The following is a 16,724-nucleotide window of genomic DNA, read 5'->3' on the forward strand; positions in this document are numbered from 1 at the left end:
AGAATGCGACAGAGAGGAAGCCGGTGGCTCGATGAGCTACCGGAAAAGTACAACTAACGGCGAGATGAAGCAAAGGTGAAAACCCTAATCTAGCCGCTAAGTGTTAGCCAATGATTTCGGATCCTTCTCTCGTTGTTTCCCCTTTCCCTTATATAGTCGCCCTGATGTTTCATCCTTGACCTAATTTATGCCATCTTGGTGGGCCTCCTCTGCCGGGCCGAAAAGGCCGTAGGCGTCCGAGCAGCCGCTGAGCCGAATATACTTCAGTCGACGATGATCGACTAAAAGAACTCAAGAGTCAAGCCGAAAGACTCTTGAGCAAACTGATCGAACCGTCACTCTACCTAATCCAGACCAGACCTTTCTATTCTTCGAACCTTGCGGGGTGGTCAAATCCATCCTCTACAACCATTAAAACTATATACAATTTGAAAACATTAAAAAATATTTGAAAATAACGGAGAACGGATCTAAATAGACAAATTATACTGTTTGATTCTTGTATATAAATTTTTGTTTAGAACTGAAGATACTTTTAGAAAATGATAATATTAGCAAATTATATATACTAACATACGCTATAGACGAATTATGTAGGGATCGTTGAATCTATTTGAATCGGATATGAAAACATTGTTTGAAACTATAATAATAAAAAAAATGGTTTCTATTAAAAAAATTATAGATTCATACATATTTTTATCAAAATGATCAACAAAAATGTCCACACTTTGGAAAGGCGGATCAAATTCGAGTGATTTGTTAAAGAAAATAAAACACAGGTCAAGCATGCGATTTATCAAAATATTTAACCAACAAAAAAAAAAACAAAAGGGTCTGGTAGACGTGGGAACTCACTATTGGTTGTTCCTGGGAGTAAAAAACATGTGCAAGAGATTTGTATGAGAGAATCCCAAATCCAAGACCATCAGAGAGCATCTTTTCTTTTGGAGGGAGGGGGATGAAGTACGTGTTGGTGACTGGAGGAGTGGTGAGTGGGCTTGGCAAAGGCGTTACAGCCAGTAGTATCGGCGTCGTCCTTGAAGCTTGTGGCCTTCGTGTTACCTCCATCAAAATTGGTTAAAGTTTGATCCTTTTTTTTTGTATTGATCTTATTGGGAATCTTCTCCTAGACTCTGTTTACATTTGAATCATACATACAGATCCATATTTGAACACTGATGCTGGTACTATGTCCCCTTTTGAGCATGGAGAGGTTTTTGTACTCGACGATGGTGGAGAGGTTTTCTTCTCTTCTTTAATTTTTATTTTATTTTTTTGTTGTTGCTAAAGAATGGCTCCATATCTCTTTTAAGGTCGATCTTGATTTGGGGAACTATGAAAGATTTCTCGATGTGACACTAACCAAAGACAACAACATTACCACTGGCAAGATATATCAGGTAGGTACTGATTTTGATGTGGTTGCTGTTTATTTTGGGTTTACCTGATTAACCTTCTCTCTCTTTCACTAGTCTGTTCTTGACAAGGAACGAAAAGGAGACTACTTAGGGAAGACTGTTCAGGTAAAAAGTGAAATCATGTTTTAGATTTTTGTAATTGGCTTACCTTCTTTTTTTTTTTTAAAGGTTGTTCCACACATTACAGATGCAATCAAGGATTGGATTGAGTCAGTCTCTCTTATTCCAGTGGATGGAAAAGAAGGCCAAGCCGATGTTTGTGTTATTGAGTTGGGAGGCACTGTTGGTAAGAGCTACTTGCGATTCCATTTTACTTATACGGTTTCTAAAGATCCTCCTTACTTGGATATATTGGATAGGTGACATAGAGTCGATGCCTTTTATCGAGGCCTTGAGACAATTGTCATTCTCGGTTGGTAAGCCTGTGAATCCTCCTCCTCCTCTTGGCTTTCTTTAGTTCAGTGGTTCTCTATTTAATTTCTTCTTATTTTGCTTGCTAGGACAAGAAAATTTCTGCCTTATCCATGTGAGCTTGATTCCTGTTCTGGGTGTTGTTGGGGAGCAGGTAATACTATTTCCTTACTTAGATTAGTGCTCTAAATGATATGATTAGTCGTGCTGAACTTTGTTTGTGTCCATGTAGAAAACAAAGCCTACACAACACAGTGTCCGAGAACTAAGAGCTTTGGGATTGACTCCTCACTTTTTGGCATGTCGCTCTGCTCAGGTATCACTTACTAAAAACAAAATCGGTTGTAATTTGGAAAACTATGAGACCTCCTCTCACTCTTACTGCAGAGTCTTTGACATGCCTTTGATTTTTATTTTTCCTTTTCTGCAGCCACTACTGGAAGCTACAAAGGCAAAACTGTCTCAGTTTTGTCATGTGCCGGTACAACTTGGTCCAAACTCAACTGATGCAGTTAAGATTTTATATCACTTGTTGTTGTTATTTGCAGGCTGCTAATATTCTCAATATCCATGATGTTCCAAACATTTGGCATGTTCCTCTCCTTCTCCGAGTAAGTTGGATGCTTTTTCTTCTTCTTTTTGGCTCTTCCAAAGACAAGAGTAATGTGTGTTTTGTTGTTGAAGTAATTTTTTAATTTGTGCTGCTGCTGCTGCAGAACCAAAACGCTCATCACTCGATTCTCAAACAACTGAATCTAACCAGGTTATAGCCACATTTCTTTTGTTGCTTCGATATCACAAGGGAAAACTTTCTGCTGTAACCCACAAAACACATCTATTTCAGCGTTGCAACAGCACCTGATCTTGATAGCTGGACTAAAATGGCTGAGACTTTTGATAACTTGACAGATCATGTGAGTACTATCTGCCTTTTGTTTTTAGAGCCTTTGCCTTTTCTTATTCGAAGAGACTATTTGTCAGGTCAAGATTGCTATGGTTGGAAAGTACATTGGTCTAACGGATTCTTATTTGTCTGTTGTTAAGGTAAACTTGACTTTGGTCTTCTTGTACAGAACTGAATTTGGTTAGCTTTCTTTTCTTTTATATTTTCCTCTTTGGCGCAGGCCCTTCTACATGCATGCATTGCATGTTCATTGAAGCCTCAGATTGAATGGATTGCAGCTTCAGATCTTGAAGACGAAAGTGAAAAATCTGTATATACTTCATTCTTCTTCAATCTTTTGGATCAAGAGTTTTTATATGCATATACTACCATTGTTTTCCTTCTAAGCATCACTTGTCTCCTTTGCAGACTCCGGAAGCACATGCTGCTGCTTGGAAGATCTTGAAGGTGAAACTTTTTTTTTTTTGTCACTTGTCTAGTAAAAGGAGACATCCTTTTCTTACAATATAGTCTTTGTTTTTCCTTACAATGCAGAGCGCAGAATGCATTCTTGTTCCTGGTGGTTTTGGAGATCGTGGCGTGAGCGGAATGGTTTTAGCAGCAAAATACGCTAGAGAGAACAAAGTTCCTTATCTTGGGATCTGCTTGGGGATGCAAATTGCTGTAATTGAGTTTGCCAGATCTGTAAGAAACTTGATGTGTTTCATTTCCCTGCCTAAAACCCATTTTAGCTCTCTTCTTCTTTTTCTTCTTCTTAGTCTCTTGACATTGGTTTCAGGTTTTGGGCTTGGAACGAGCAAATAGCACGGAGTTCGACGCTCAGACACCTGACCCTGTTGTTATATTCATGCCAGAAGTATGTATTGTTCCTAAACAAGACAACCTACTTACGCGCTCAGTTCATTCTCTCAATTCATTTTTTACATTACCACAGGGCTCAAGAACGCATATGGGAAGTACAATGAGACTAGGATCCCGAAGAACCCATTTAGAAAGTCGAGACTCTCTCACTTCTAAACTGTAAGGCATAACTGCATTCATCTTCCTCCTAGTTTTCAGTTCATAGACAACATCTTGTTTTACTCCTGGCATTTACCAGATATGGAGATGTTTGTTATGTAGACGAAAGGCATAGGCACCGTTACGAGGTTGGTCTTTTCGTTAAAGGTGGATCCTTTTAATGCACTATTGATCACAATGATGAGGTGTTTTGTATTTGTTGGTGTTTAGGTGAATCCAGAAGTATCTCGAGTACTTGAAGAAGCTGGTTTAAGACTTGTGGGCAAAGATGATACAGGGAAACGAATTGAGGTGCAGAAAGATATAAAAAGAACATCAATAATGCATCATAATCCCTTTTTTTCTTTCTTAATCTCTCGTCTGGTGTGGTCTCTCTATCTCTGTAAAATATGTTTTTGGTTTGAACAGGTGATTGAGCTTCATGATCATCCATTCTATGTTGGAGTTCAGTTTCATCCAGAGTTTAAGTCAAGACCCACTAGACCTTCTCCTCTGTTTCTAGGCAAATCTTTGTTCTCTTTTCAAAATTGACACTTTGTCTCGAATCTCAGACACACATTTTATCTCTAAAAAGTCATTCTCAATGTTTACAGGGTTTATTTTGGCTGCGAGGAAACTTCTTCAGACCCATTTTAGCAGTTGATCCAACAACCTCTTCTTCATCGTCATCATACATTTTGTAAATGAAATAAGTTGTCATTTTGTTCTTCTGTCATTACAATAAGCCTTATTAAATTAAAAGGCAAGAATTGTTCACTGACAAGGTGATAACAATTTTATTTACGTGCAAATTCTCGTTTTTTATTTTGAAAGAAGAATAATAAGAAAAAAAGTTTCATTGATTTATTATTATGTAAACAATTATGAGAATTGTTACAATAAAGATTCTACTGTTCTACACATCATTTTATCAACCTTATAAATATTTATGCAATATCGTTCAACATCATGTTAAAGATTTTGTCAGTTTATTTTTCATTAATTACATTAATGATATAAATCTTATTTTGTGAAATTCGAACATCAGACTTTGTGATGTAGGAATATAATTGACCTTTGGTTAATCTCTAAACTAAAAAATGCAAGCTAACAACAATGTTATTTTAAATGCAAATTCTCATTTTATTTTGAAAGAATAATAAAAATATTTATAGGCTTTTTCCTTTTTGGACCGACATTAGGAGAGGAACATGGCATGTTGTAAGTTGTAACTGAGGCTACAAGAGGAACATAAGGCCATTAACCAAGACGTACGTGATTTTTTTAATGAGGGGACACTAATACAAGTATCTGCACAAAATACCAAAAAAATATATAAGGAAAACGAATTAATGATAAGAACAACAGTCTCATCCACATGAATAACCTAATTCTGTTTTTTCTTTTTCCCCAACAAAAAATGATCCCACCCCCAAATCTCAATTGTCTCCGGTTTGGCTAAACCAAACCCCATTTTACCCGGTTAAGGGTTTTCATCTTCTACAAACAAAAGCTACCTTCTGATTTTCTTCCGAACCGGTAAATATCCGATGAAACCTTCCTCTATTATCCGGTCTCTTCATATAACACCAAATGGCTGCTTTAAAACAATCAAAAAGTAAATTTCAATTTTCTTTTTAAGACATTACAAAATAAATATTTAATGACCAGATACTTTGAGAAAAAAAACTATCAAGCGAAATGAATCAGACCCACATGTGATTAGAACATAACCAGCTGGCTCAAGCCAATCAATGGTTGGATTCTAAAAGCCACTGTCACCTACACTGGGGTCTTAAAAGAATCGGTCCCCTCTGCTTTCTTCGACATTTTTATAAAGAACAAAGAGAACGTGGGGTCACACACATTTTTGAGATACCAACACAAGAACAAAGAAACCAACTCTTGGAACTCTAATTAGCTGCGTTAACAGCGATGGCCAAGAGAAAGTTCTTCACACGTCTCTCTATTTACTCTCTTCTCTTAAACTTAGTATGGTTTATCTAATTAGTAGCTAAACACACCCCTCTTGAAACAAAGATATGACACTAATAAAGCACAAGATTTCTCTTAATACCAGAACCAGTAACCTAAAACGAGGATGAGACTAAACTAAAGATGACTTATCTCTGAGCTAAATGCATCATATGATACTAAAAAAAGACAAGTTTAAACAATAATAGTCAATATAACTGTGGTTCTGTGTTTTCTGGTCTTACCATCAGACCCTAGTAGGAGCCACTCATTTTCCATGTGATGAAAACAACCTACCTAGTGGCACAGTGTGAATATCATATATCCACCGACAGAAGAACAATAGTTTATCAACTAGACAAAACCAGAAACATTCTAATCTTGCAAACAATCTAGAGCTTCCATGCAAGAATATATGATGCCATACCCACAAAAGGGTTAAGCTTCACAAGTGTTCAAAATCAACAGAGAAAAAGTTAGTAGCTTTAAGAACTAACTTAAAGTCAGTGACTACTCGAGTACTCGTTCAACTACTACTGATGAACAAACAAAACATAAAAACAAGTAACAAACTAAACTGATTTTTCTTTAAAAAAAAAAAAAAACAGAGTTTGTGCTGAGAATATTACCATGTTGTGTAGCTCGTCAATGCGAGTGTCGATACAGGTCGTAAGGCGTCCATAGAGCATCTAACGGACAAGGACGTTTGGAGTCGAGCCTTAACCACGGCTTGCCACTACCGGACCAATGAAGTAGGCTCACCGGACCAGGATGCAAATCACGACAGCTACCTCTAACATTGTCCCCACCGAGCCCATGCTGGTTCCACCTATGCGGAATGGGAGCCACGTGACCGGCGAAAACAAGCAGAAACGGTGGGAGGGAGCCGAGCTCGTAGATCCTCTCTGTTCTCTGAATCTCCATCCACTTCTCGATACGTCTCGTGTACCCACCTCCTCTCCACCTCTTCAGATCTATCACCATCACTCCTGTGTTGAAGTAACAAGGGCTCCTCCCTCGAAACGTCCCGGAGAACCTCTCCTCCGACCAGAACCCTCCGGTGAAGTATTTAGTGAAATTCGCGTGGCAGTACTCCGGAGCTCCGATTATCCTCGGACCCAGACCCGTTTTCCAGAGCTTGGCGATGTCGTCGACGACGATGAGATCCGAATCCAAGTATATGACCCGGTTAACGCAATCCTCGAGAAGCTCCGCGAGGTAGTTTCTGGCGTAATTCAACGGCTGCTCGAGGGCTTGTCTCACGGAGGAAGAGATCAAACCACGAACCGTCTCAGGGGCAAAATAGTAAACTTTGAATTTCAGTTCTTGAAAAGTCGATCTCACCAGCGACTCTAGGTTCGTCTCTGAGACGATGAAGTGGAAGAAGACGTTCTCCGGGCACAGCGAGTGCTGGAGGATGGAATTGACGGCTGCGATTGAGCCACGTAGGTATACGACGTCGAGTGTGATCGCCACGTGGACTAAGGAAGGGTTGCAGACGTTGGAATCTGCGGCGGAGGAGAGACATTCGTCGGAGTTGCGGTAGGCCGGGGATTTTCTGAAGGATGAGATTAAACTCCGATCCGGATGCGACGACCGGATCGCCGCCGCGGGAGGAAACGACTGAAGCGATGGAGATAAGATGATCACTGCCATCGCGGCGGAGAAAAATGCAGAGAATCTCGTGATCCAAAGCATTTCAAGAAACGCTTATTAAGATCCGAAACGAAAATTCGATTCTTCAATGCGGAAACGCTATAATTTATAGTGTGAAAGAGCTTTTGTTCCTCGGAGAAGAAGCGTCCATGAGACACCGGAACAAGGTGGAGAGGCGCAGGATAAGAAATTACAGAAGCACCCTGCGACGCACAGTGCACTTTAAACCTTTCTTTCTCTCCCTGCTCGGAGCTCTGCAGGCAGAAGAAGAAGATGAAAGAGAGAAAAGAGAGAGAATGAATCGATGATTTAATTATTTAATTTTTAAATTTCTTCTATACAAACGAGAGTGTGAGAAGTTAATGCATTTTTATATTTTTAATTATTTGTATTTATTGCATCAGTATTTGTAATTACGCGAATTTGATTATTTATGTCTAGTGGGATATTTCTTAATAGTAAGAAGAAGAAAAAAAAACAAAATAAATTTGTGTTTAGTGTAACGATCAAAGACACAGCTGTCATTGTCTGTTTTTGCAATTATTACAACAATATGATAAATGTTTTTTTCCTGTATTATATTATGAAAAACATCTAACGATGTAAATGTAATCCCAATTATATAAACTTTACCAGTTACTAATGGTAGTTAGGTTTTTGGTTTAGAGATTACACATGGTTATGTTTTGCTTTTGCGTGCTAATATCAAGAAAAAAAACTATAACAAAATTAATCGACTGAATTGTTTATAATAAAATATTCAAAAGTTATTGATTTTTTTTTTCTTGACCAAGGGTTATGTTATTAATTAGTGCAGATATAGTATTTAATATTTTTGGGTGATTCTACATGAATGTATTCCTTAAATATACCGGCTATGTTCAATGCTATTTTTCTAGTTATTCATATACTGTAAATGGAATTTAAAGAAGCAATACTACATTAGAGCAAAAGGTAAATTTACCAACCAAAGAGAAGTATGGAAAAGTATAATCTAAACATTTTGACAAAAACACAAAATCACTTACGATTCCGTAATGTCTTATCATTTACTTCATTTATTTATTTAATTTTAAGTGCTGTTTTACATTTATGCACACAAATTAAGAAAATATTTGATTTGTATATTTTTAAATAAAAACATCATATTATCTATATGCCTAACAGTATTTCAAACAATAAAAAAATAGATTACAAATAAAATTAATAAATTTTACATTAAAATAAAATGATATTTATTTTGTAACAAAAAAAAATTATTTTACCACGACATTTGGTATCAAACGGAAGGAGAACATATATCAGAATTTGCAACTTATATTATTCAGTAATCTCATAATTGATTCTTGAAAACAACTTTAAGTTCGTAATAAAAGTTTGTTTATTTATTTATTTTTTGCCGTTCGAAAACAATTTAATACTCATATAAATACGTTGTCGTTTAGTCTGTCAGAACGGACACGACCAATGCGAATCTTAAAGTTTTACCTTTGCTATGTAAAATCTAACACGTACGTTAACGTACCCTTAAGAGAAGCTTTTATGTTTTTTTTTTTTTTATCGCTCTTTAAATATATTTTGTTGGTCTTTGAAGCACATGGTGACAGTCCGTACGGTCTACGCTTCAGAATCACATAGGCCCATTACAATTCAAACCAGGCTGGCTTCCACGACCATCACTCGGGTCCTGACTCGGATTCTCACCCAGTTTCTGTCCTCGTGGGTCCCGAAAACGGAAACCCGGACCCGACTCATTTTCTTTTCACTCAAGAATGAGATTAAGATGGAGATATATGAAATTTTGATCCATATCCAGAAGAGCTAGTCAAGTGCTACTGTTATGATGAAATCATGAAAGCTTCAGGCCAGTTCTTTTATGCAACGGGGAAATAATATCAATGTTAGCTTTTTAGTCCGTAAGATATACAAAAATGATATCATAAACTAAAGTAATAATCAACCCTTTCCATAACTCACATGTGAATTTCACGAAATTTGGTAGATAATTAAGTTTATTAAGCTTTTCTTTCATTTCCTATGTTGGTCCCAAAAAGATGTCTTCCTATTTTTCTTTTAAGACCTCATCAATATCAACTTTAGAATGTGATTCTCTTTAAATTTACAGCTTGTGGGGGATGATAAACACATATGGAATCTTGGTGAAGAACCAAATTGAAACTCTTTTCTTAGACCATGTGAAAACTGTCTCTTATCAATCAAATCTATTGTGCATAGCCATAAACTCTAAAGTCGAAGACACTAACTAAACTACTAACACATATGGTAATAATTTTCTTTGATTCCAAGAAAGCAAAGAAACTACGACCATGATTACGGTTTACTAAAATCATGTTCATGGTGTCGGTGCAAACATCCTAATATAAGACTGATAAACAGAAGCAAACAAATGAACTTTAATTTCCACTCTGATATAGAGATCAGATCCGTTATTGAAAAACACACCAAACATAATTGTTTCACAAACTTCAAAAGATACTACCCGTACAGTGTTTCTTCATATCCACGAGTTGTGAGGAGTGTGCATGATGCAGAGAAAAGACAAAGAGAACTTCTTTTACTTCACGTAATCACCGTTCACATAAAGTTGAACTGACCAGGAGGAGCAGCAACGTTAGCGCTTCCGAACTGGAAACCGGCTTGCGGAGCGTGGTTTTCATCGTTACATCCTTCTTCATCATCGTCTTCAGTCCAAAACGTTTCGAGGATTTTCACCGCCTTTTGGTATATATCGTTGTTGTCGTGGCTCTGAAGATTCTCAATCTTCTCAAGCCCTTCAGCTTCATCTATCATTGAAGCATAAGGGTTATCCTCTCCGGTATGACCTAGGCTCTTCAATGCTTCTCCAACCACCAGAATGTTCTCCAACGCTTCTAAACAAACCGTCAAGATTCTTGGATCGGGGCAGGTTAGAAGATCGCACAGCGGTTTGATACAGCCTTGGCTCACCAGAAACCTGAGAGAGAAGAAAAGACATGTTTTTAAGAAAATTATCTTTGGTTGTTGTTAAGGAAACATTAGGCTTTATAGTTTACTTGATTTGATCATGAGTGCCACCAGAAGTAGCATTTGAGATCCCCCAAGCAGCTTCTTTTTTCACTTCGAACTCTGCGTTATGGAGCACCCCAACAAGAGACTGAATGATACCTGCTTCAATCACTCCCTGCACGCACGCACATTCGGGTAATCAGACACGCATTTAAAGCCACATGTTTTTATTATATAAACAAAACTCACTTGTATCTGTTGAGAACACCCAGCTGTAATGTTGGAGATGGTCCAGCAAGCTTCCTTCTTGATACTCTTCTTGTAAGGGTTTGTAAGAAGGTGCAATAGACGAGGAAGCACTTGATGGTCGAGAACCGTCTGCTATGATAGAATAAGTTAGAGACATTCTTTTTTTTTCCCTGAAAACTAAACTGTGAAATGCACCTGAGTCTGTATATCATCGCCAGTAACAATGTTTCCGATGGTACGAAGAGCAGGAATCAGCACTGCCGGCGCCGAGTGACTAACAAAAGTAAGTGTAAGAGTTAAGCATTCAGATAATAACGTAACCATTAATGTTTAATTTATCACAATCATTATATACTCACGCTAAGAGGTCGATGAGGCGAGGGATAACGCCAGCATCGATAACAGCCTGTATCTTGTCGTTTGAGCTGTCCGAGAGGTACGACAGAGCCCAGCATGCATCTGTGAGAACTTCTTCATCTGCTGATTGCACAAGCCTCTTAAGAACTGGTAAAGCTGGGCTTGTCTGCTCAAACAAAAAAAAAAAGGTTAGAATAACTTTACTGGGGACTCCAAAAAATCTTAGTCTTGAATGGAACCTGTTCAAAAGAAGGCTGAGGCTTCCCTCGGCAGAAGTTTGACAAAGTCCAAGTAGCATTCCTAAGCATTGAGAGCTTTGTCTGCTCAGTGAACTGAGACAGAAGAGGCAACATGGCACCTAGACTCAAGACAAGATCACGGCATTTTGGTGAGTCTCCAGCAACATTTCCCAGCGCCCAAACAGCCTATATTTTCAAAAGAGAAGTTAGACTGGTAAAATCTCACCTCTTCCTAAGGTCTAAAAGAGTTAAATTTTGGTACCTGTTCGCGGACTTCCTCATTAGGGGAGGTGAGAAGATGGATGAATATGGGGATAGCACCACTTTGAATGATGACATTAGTGTTCTCTGATGTCCCTGAAGCAATGTTGGTGAGCGCCCAAGCCGCCTCAAACTAAAACAGCAAAACCAAAAGTTAACAAACTTTCGAAAGTACAGCAGATCAATAATAATCAATGCAAGTGCGTCTCTTCACCTGAAGTTTGGGAAAATCATCCCTTGAAAGAAACGTCACAACGCGAGGAACAACACCAGATCCTACAACGTCATTGATAGGAGGGTTTTGCTCTACAACACAGCAACAAAAAAAAAAGAAAAGACTACAAATAAGTCTCTCTAACCAAAACACTGATTTGTTATGGTTAATAAACATGAAAACCACAAACCAAGAGAAAGCAGTTTCCTCAGGAGAGTAGTCGTCTCGAGTTGTAAGTTGGCATCCTCTGACCATATCCCAGAAACCATCTCCGGTAGATTCTCTATCAACTGCAATCACAAATGAGAGACCTTATAGTTTCTATTCCACATCTGATCAAATCTAATCTCCGGTTATGATCTCATCATACTATTTCACTCTAACAACACATAAAACATCGCAGGAAACTTTCAATCTAATAACAAAATCAAGAAATCCGATCTCAAATTAGATAGATATAAATATGATCTGATTGACCAAATCGGCACTAAGTACCTTCTTGGCAGAAGGAAGATCAACCTGTCCCGATTGAGGCGCGGCGGAGATCCCCTCGCGTCTCTTCTTCTGGAGATTCTCTTCCCTCTTGTTCTTCCTGATCTCAACCATGTGATCCTCTCGCCTCCGCCGTCCCTCCTCCGCATCGACGGCCACCTTGTACCGGTTACGTCGGACCTCAGTCTTCGCGCTAGGCCTCAGAGACATGGTTCGCTTTGAAAATCGGAAGACGGAAGAGTGGAGTGGAATGAAATGATGAGTGTGTTGAGGGTTTTGGAGTTTTGATGCGAGTGTAATATATACACCACCGCCTACACTCAGGAGGCACCATTTCTTGTTCTCCCAATACTGCCCCTAAGTTTTACTGTTAATTACCAAACCCCCCCCCCCACGCTCTTTTGTTTTCTGTTTTTGAATTTTGAATCGTAACGTCTCTCTCTGCTCTTCTAGGTATTACACTGATTACTTTAGTATTTTATGGATTCGCCTATATTTTTTCCCTTTTTCTTCTCCAACCGAATATTTTAGTTCAAATGGCTTCTGAAGCCCAAGTCTATTAATTAGTACGTGGCCCGATCTAGGCTCATATTTAGTCCAATGGAACGAGGATTAAAGAAATCTTTTATTTTAATTTATTTATAATCTTATATATAACGAGGCACTTTTGCCTTTCCTGAAGCTATCCACGTGTCCCTTTTTTAAAGACTATGGGTCCCACGCTGAAATCAGAAATGGATCCGTGCTTATTAACTGCAAATATGGTCCTAGTTTTTGAAAACCTGTTTTTTTTTTTGAAGGTTTTGGCCCACTTAGGGCCTTTCGCGTTTGGTTTCGCTTACGCTCAAAACGTTGGGTTTTGAGACCTCTCCATCTGATTAGGGTTTCATCCTTTCTTCCTTACAGAACTGGGTCCGCCGTTTTCACATCTCATGATCTGCAAAACGCATGTTTAACTTCTCATCTCTTCACCTCTCCAGTTCGGTCTCTCTTTATTTCTTTCAATTCTGGAATAAATGTTATTTGCATTCAATCTATTCCCGGTTATGACGCTTCCGTTTTCTTCTTCTGAGAGCTATACATATCTACGATTTGACAGCATGCTTGATCCTCAGAACCACTATCATTTTATCATTTTCTAAAGCGTTGAACTATTCAGAAAGATGGCTTCCTCCGATGTTGTTGTCGCTCACTCAGCCTTCGATGCTCTCCGCCTTGGAAGATCTGCCCAGTTCATCGTCGGTCGTCTGCTACGATTTTGGGACTCTAAGAACATTAAGAAACAGGGTGAATTCATGGGAATCACTCTGGTCCTCCTTGATGAGAAGGTCCGGTCACGATTTGAGTTTTTCTTTTTGATTTAATTTTTTTTACCAGCCGCTAATCCAAAACTTAACTCTTCGATTGCAGAACTCGGTTATACATGGATTCATTCCTTCTGGTCGCTCCCCTTATTACCGTCCGTTACTGAAAGTGGGCTCAGTCGTGAGAGTTTCGCGCTTTGAGGTTGCAAGATGTACAAATATGTACAAGATAACAGACCATCCTTTCGTGATCCGGTTCATCCCTCAAACAACCATTGATGAAGTTGTCGCTAACGCTCCCATTATCAACGTTGAGAAATTCATGATACGCAAGTTTGACCCTCTCTAAGCTCTCGCAAACACTAATTTGGAGCTTCCCGGTTTGTTTCCGCAACGTTTGCTACTTTATTTTTTACGTCATTATATGTTGTTCATTGAAATTAAATTGAAATAATTTATGCATCGCAACACAGATGTTGTGGGGCAGATTCCATCTGTTCAAGGTTCGGACCTGACGGCCGCTGGAGTGATGAGTCGAGTTGTTGTCCGTTTAATGATTGAACCGTAAGTAATTAAATATGTTGTTTAGTTTTCCGTTTTCCAAAATGTCGTCTTCATGGTAATCATTTATTTCGATACACATTACAGGATGGTGGTCGTGTACCTCTCTTTGTGGGATGATGCTGCATCAATGTTTAGGGGTCTCATTAGCTCAGGTGATAGGACACAGTTAGTCACGGTGGTCACAACCGTGAATCCCAAAATATTTGGAGGTTTGTAAACTCTAACCTTTGTCATTGTTTTTTAATAATGGTTTATCAATTTATAAACTTATACTAGCTATAATGTTGGCCCACTTTGTGCTATCCGAAACACTTTTCATTCCGCAGGTAACCTGTACCTCAACTCTACCCCAGCGGCGAAATTTTATTTCGACCCAGCTCTACAAGCTATCGTGGAGTTCACGGCCAGGTATGCACCCATTATGTTTTTTTTTGTTCAAGTAATTAATAATCTTATAGTAGCATACCGTCCCTCTGGTTTCAGCTTAAACGCCCGCTTGGGAGAAGCTTTTCCGTGCATCGACACCAAAGATGGCATAAAAAAGAAGGAAGTTGTCTCCATTGGAGAGCTGAACAAGTTCATTACCAACTCTGACGAACAGGTTAAATTCTTAGATCCAAACATGTTTACGTTGTGTTTGTTTTTAAGCCAAAAAATCATTTAAAAATTAATCTACTGACTTGGTGCAGACGCAGGAAGCTGATTTCATTTGCAAAGCTCGGGTTATGGAAGTCCTGCAACAGAATGGTTGGTCTTTCATTTCTTGCACTGGCTGCATCAAGAAGCTTGAAAAGTTTGGGAGCTCTCTCCGTTGCAACCGTTGTGCTAATCCTAACGTCACAGGGGTTATAAAGTAGGAATTTGCTATTACTCAATGTTGGAAATTCAACACTATTTTCCCTAATTACGATCTTTTATGTCACACTCTGTTTCAGGTACCGTGTTGAACTTGTCGTTGATGATGGGGCTGATAATGCCACTTTTGTGGTCTTCGACAAGGAGATGGTGAAGTTGACCAAGCAGGATGCAGCAGGCCTGACTCTAGATGAGGTTTGTAACTTCCTACTCAGACCATGTGCTGATCGCATCCAGCTCTCAAAACCTCGCTATATTTTCTATGTTTGGAATGATTTCAGATGAATGGTGGTGAGAGCGAGGAACTCCCGCAATGTGTTAGAGACCTTGCTGGAAAAGAAATTGTTTTCCATATACGTGTGACACCATTCAATTTTACCCCAAGCCACCGTACTTTCACTGTCTCTTCAATCCTTGACAGCATCCCTTCCGAGGTATTACATATAATATTGTTTGGATTGCCTTCTGAACTAAATAATTTCCTAATAACAGAATTTAAACTCTCTTGCAGACGTTTAAGACCACTGAAGATGAATATGTTCAGGTTGAAGGTGGTGAAGCGTCGGCATCTGCTAGCAAGAATGTCAAAGGTGAAGCTAATGAATCATGTCCATCTGCTGATGGAGGCGCAGAAGGGACCCGTAAACGCCTTCGTGAGTGAAGTTAAAAAGCAGGACCACCGTCAACCCACCTATGTTGTCGTTTCTTCTATGCACTTTCTTATTTTAAACTTTCCATTTCCTTTCTGTTTTAAGGTTTTTTTTTAGAACCAAATTTATCAGAGAGAAAGTATAAAATTTTAATATAGTACCATCTATTTGCTCACACCATGCATCTTCTTGATTATGGGTCCTATTTAAACTGAACTTTACAATACGCCAAGAGTTTTCCCAACCCTCCAATAGAAAATCAAGTTAAGAATCATGCATCAGAAAATGAGCTAAGAACTACTAGAAATATGGGGAACCAGCAACTTTGGTATCTGCCAACTACACGTCAACAGATGAGGTCGAAGATGGTGGACGCACACACTCAAGGGAGTGAGCGTTTCAAAGCAACACAAACGTGAACCGAAAACCCTGCCCTGCTTCCGTCTCTTTAGCGTTTTTTAAATTACCATGCAATTTCTCTTTTAGACTTTCTAATTTACCACCACTACAGGAAAATCCCTTATTAGTAGCGTCGGATAAGCGCTACCGATTTAAATCGTAGCGGTCTTAGAAGCGCTATGAACCAACACGCAACCAAAAATAATAGACTTTTTGTAGCGGTTTTTTAGAATGTTATGTAATCTTATTATTTGATAGCGGTTCGTCTCTGCAATTATTTTATTTATAATAGCGGTATTTATTTGTTACTATAAAGTCATATGCTTGCAAATTTTGTGTAAATGTAGCGTTATTACTTTCGCTATTGACTGATGTGCTATATATTATGGACAACGAGAACCAGGACAGTATTGGTGCAATTTAATTAACGAAATTAAAAACACTAAAATATCAGATTAAAAGCCAAAGTATCATACATAATTCATAAAAAGATATCCAACAACAAGTTCATTCTCTAATTCAACAGATAATGAGAAATTCATTAGGCCAAGCTATTGGAACACCTAAAGCATCATCAATGAACTGAATCTCTGAATTTCCTCTCCAAACAGGTGCTTCTCCAATTTTAACGACATCGACCCATACCTTGCTTGCATTGGGACCCAAGGGGACAAAATGAACTTTAGCTTCTGGATCGGTTGAAAAAACTCTACCTTCAGCCACCTTATTGCCAGACCCTTTGCAATCTAAGAGGATGCACTTTCTTTTA

At 38.6% G+C, this 16,724-nt stretch overlaps 5 protein-coding genes across 7 annotated transcripts; 3 read left to right on the top strand and 2 right to left on the bottom strand.

Moving 5' to 3' along the window:
- Positions 1-814: 814 nt before the first annotated feature.
- On the top strand, positions 815-4,568 carry LOC106321499 (CTP synthase). Its single transcript, XM_013759761.1, has 22 exons — positions 815-1,079; positions 1,164-1,243; positions 1,317-1,403; positions 1,476-1,526; positions 1,590-1,707; positions 1,781-1,837; positions 1,922-1,986; positions 2,065-2,148; positions 2,263-2,313; positions 2,381-2,443; positions 2,549-2,595; positions 2,677-2,746; positions 2,814-2,876; positions 2,957-3,046; positions 3,145-3,183; positions 3,271-3,420; positions 3,515-3,592; positions 3,671-3,756; positions 3,836-3,884; positions 3,967-4,047; positions 4,165-4,258; positions 4,350-4,568. Exons 1-22 carry the CDS (start codon positions 962-964, stop codon positions 4,397-4,399), a joined length of 1,671 nt encoding a protein of 556 aa, XP_013615215.1. The 5' UTR covers positions 815-961; the 3' UTR covers positions 4,400-4,568.
- Positions 4,569-4,959: 391 nt separating this feature from the next.
- LOC106327061 (probable galacturonosyltransferase-like 6) lies at positions 4,960-7,719 on the bottom strand. 2 transcript variants are annotated; one of them, XM_013765076.1, is made up of 2 exons: positions 6,339-7,719; positions 4,960-5,335 (listed from the first exon to the last, which is right to left on the bottom strand). In XM_013765076.1, the coding sequence occupies exon 1, from the start codon at positions 7,405-7,407 to the stop codon at positions 6,355-6,357; it is 1,053 nt and encodes a 350-aa protein (XP_013620530.1). In that variant the 5' UTR covers positions 7,408-7,719; the 3' UTR covers positions 4,960-5,335; positions 6,339-6,354. The 2 variants fall into 2 exon arrangements, with proteins under 2 accessions (XP_013620530.1, XP_013620529.1); XM_013765075.1 differs by having other exon boundaries at positions 4,960-5,332; positions 6,339-7,717.
- Positions 7,720-9,759: 2,040 nt separating this feature from the next.
- On the bottom strand, positions 9,760-12,463 carry LOC106327060 (importin subunit alpha-3-like). Of its 2 annotated transcripts, none has more exons than XM_013765074.1 (10): positions 12,211-12,463; positions 11,882-11,981; positions 11,692-11,783; positions 11,479-11,610; positions 11,217-11,402; positions 10,980-11,143; positions 10,816-10,894; positions 10,621-10,749; positions 10,419-10,546; positions 9,760-10,339 (listed from the first exon to the last, which is right to left on the bottom strand). In XM_013765074.1, exons 1-10 carry the CDS (start codon positions 12,391-12,393, stop codon positions 9,961-9,963), a joined length of 1,572 nt encoding a protein of 523 aa, XP_013620528.1. In that variant the 5' UTR covers positions 12,394-12,463; the 3' UTR covers positions 9,760-9,960. The 2 variants fall into 2 exon arrangements, with proteins under 2 accessions (XP_013620528.1, XP_013620527.1); XM_013765073.1 differs by having other exon boundaries at positions 12,187-12,463.
- An 883-nt stretch (positions 12,464-13,346) lies between these two features.
- On the top strand, positions 13,347-13,836 carry LOC106323925. Its single transcript, XM_013761969.1, has 2 exons — positions 13,347-13,511; positions 13,561-13,836. The coding sequence occupies exons 1-2, from the start codon at positions 13,347-13,349 to the stop codon at positions 13,834-13,836; spliced, it is 441 nt and encodes a 146-aa protein (XP_013617423.1).
- A 108-nt stretch (positions 13,837-13,944) lies between these two features.
- Positions 13,945-15,567, top strand: LOC106323927. The gene is made up of 8 exons (XM_013761970.1): positions 13,945-14,051; positions 14,136-14,260; positions 14,378-14,459; positions 14,535-14,652; positions 14,741-14,904; positions 14,987-15,101; positions 15,188-15,340; positions 15,418-15,567. Exons 1-8 carry the CDS (start codon positions 13,945-13,947, stop codon positions 15,565-15,567), a joined length of 1,014 nt encoding a protein of 337 aa, XP_013617424.1.
- Positions 15,568-16,724: the final 1,157 nt, after the last annotated feature.

Source organism: Brassica oleracea, chromosome C2 (assembly GCF_000695525.1).
Source record: "Brassica oleracea var. oleracea cultivar TO1000 chromosome C2, BOL, whole genome shotgun sequence".
NCBI classification, from domain to species: domain Eukaryota; kingdom Viridiplantae; phylum Streptophyta; class Magnoliopsida; order Brassicales; family Brassicaceae; genus Brassica; species Brassica oleracea.

Coding starts and splice junctions, on each gene's coding strand:
- LOC106321499 (XM_013759761.1), top strand. CDS start 962: ATGAAGTACGTGTTGGTGACTGGAGGAGTGGTGAGTGGGCTTGGCAAA. Junction 1,244..1,316: donor TACTCGACGATGGTGGAGAG/GTTTTCTTCTCT, acceptor ATCTCTTTTAAG/GTCGATCTTGATTTGGGGAA. Junction 2,149..2,262: donor TGGCATGTCGCTCTGCTCAG/GTATCACTTACT, acceptor CCTTTTCTGCAG/CCACTACTGGAAGCTACAAA.
- LOC106323927 (XM_013761970.1), top strand. CDS start 13,945: ATGCATCGCAACACAGATGTTGTGGGGCAGATTCCATCTGTTCAAGGT. Junction 14,052..14,135: donor GTCCGTTTAATGATTGAACC/GTAAGTAATTAA, acceptor TACACATTACAG/GATGGTGGTCGTGTACCTCT. Junction 14,905..14,986: donor AACGTCACAGGGGTTATAAA/GTAGGAATTTGC, acceptor ACTCTGTTTCAG/GTACCGTGTTGAACTTGTCG.
- LOC106323925 (XM_013761969.1), top strand. CDS start 13,347: ATGGCTTCCTCCGATGTTGTTGTCGCTCACTCAGCCTTCGATGCTCTC. Junction 13,512..13,560: donor TGGTCCTCCTTGATGAGAAG/GTCCGGTCACGA, acceptor TTTTTTTACCAG/CCGCTAATCCAAAACTTAAC.
- LOC106327060 (XM_013765073.1), bottom strand. CDS start 12,393: ATGTCTCTGAGGCCTAGCGCGAAGACTGAGGTCCGACGTAACCGGTAC. Junction 10,895..10,979: donor CGCCTCATCGACCTCTTAGC/GTGAGTATATAA, acceptor TACTTTTGTTAG/TCACTCGGCGCCGGCAGTGC. Junction 10,340..10,418: donor GGCACTCATGATCAAATCAA/GTAAACTATAAA, acceptor CTTCTCTCTCAG/GTTTCTGGTGAGCCAAGGCT.
- LOC106327061 (XM_013765076.1), bottom strand. CDS start 7,407: ATGCTTTGGATCACGAGATTCTCTGCATTTTTCTCCGCCGCGATGGCA.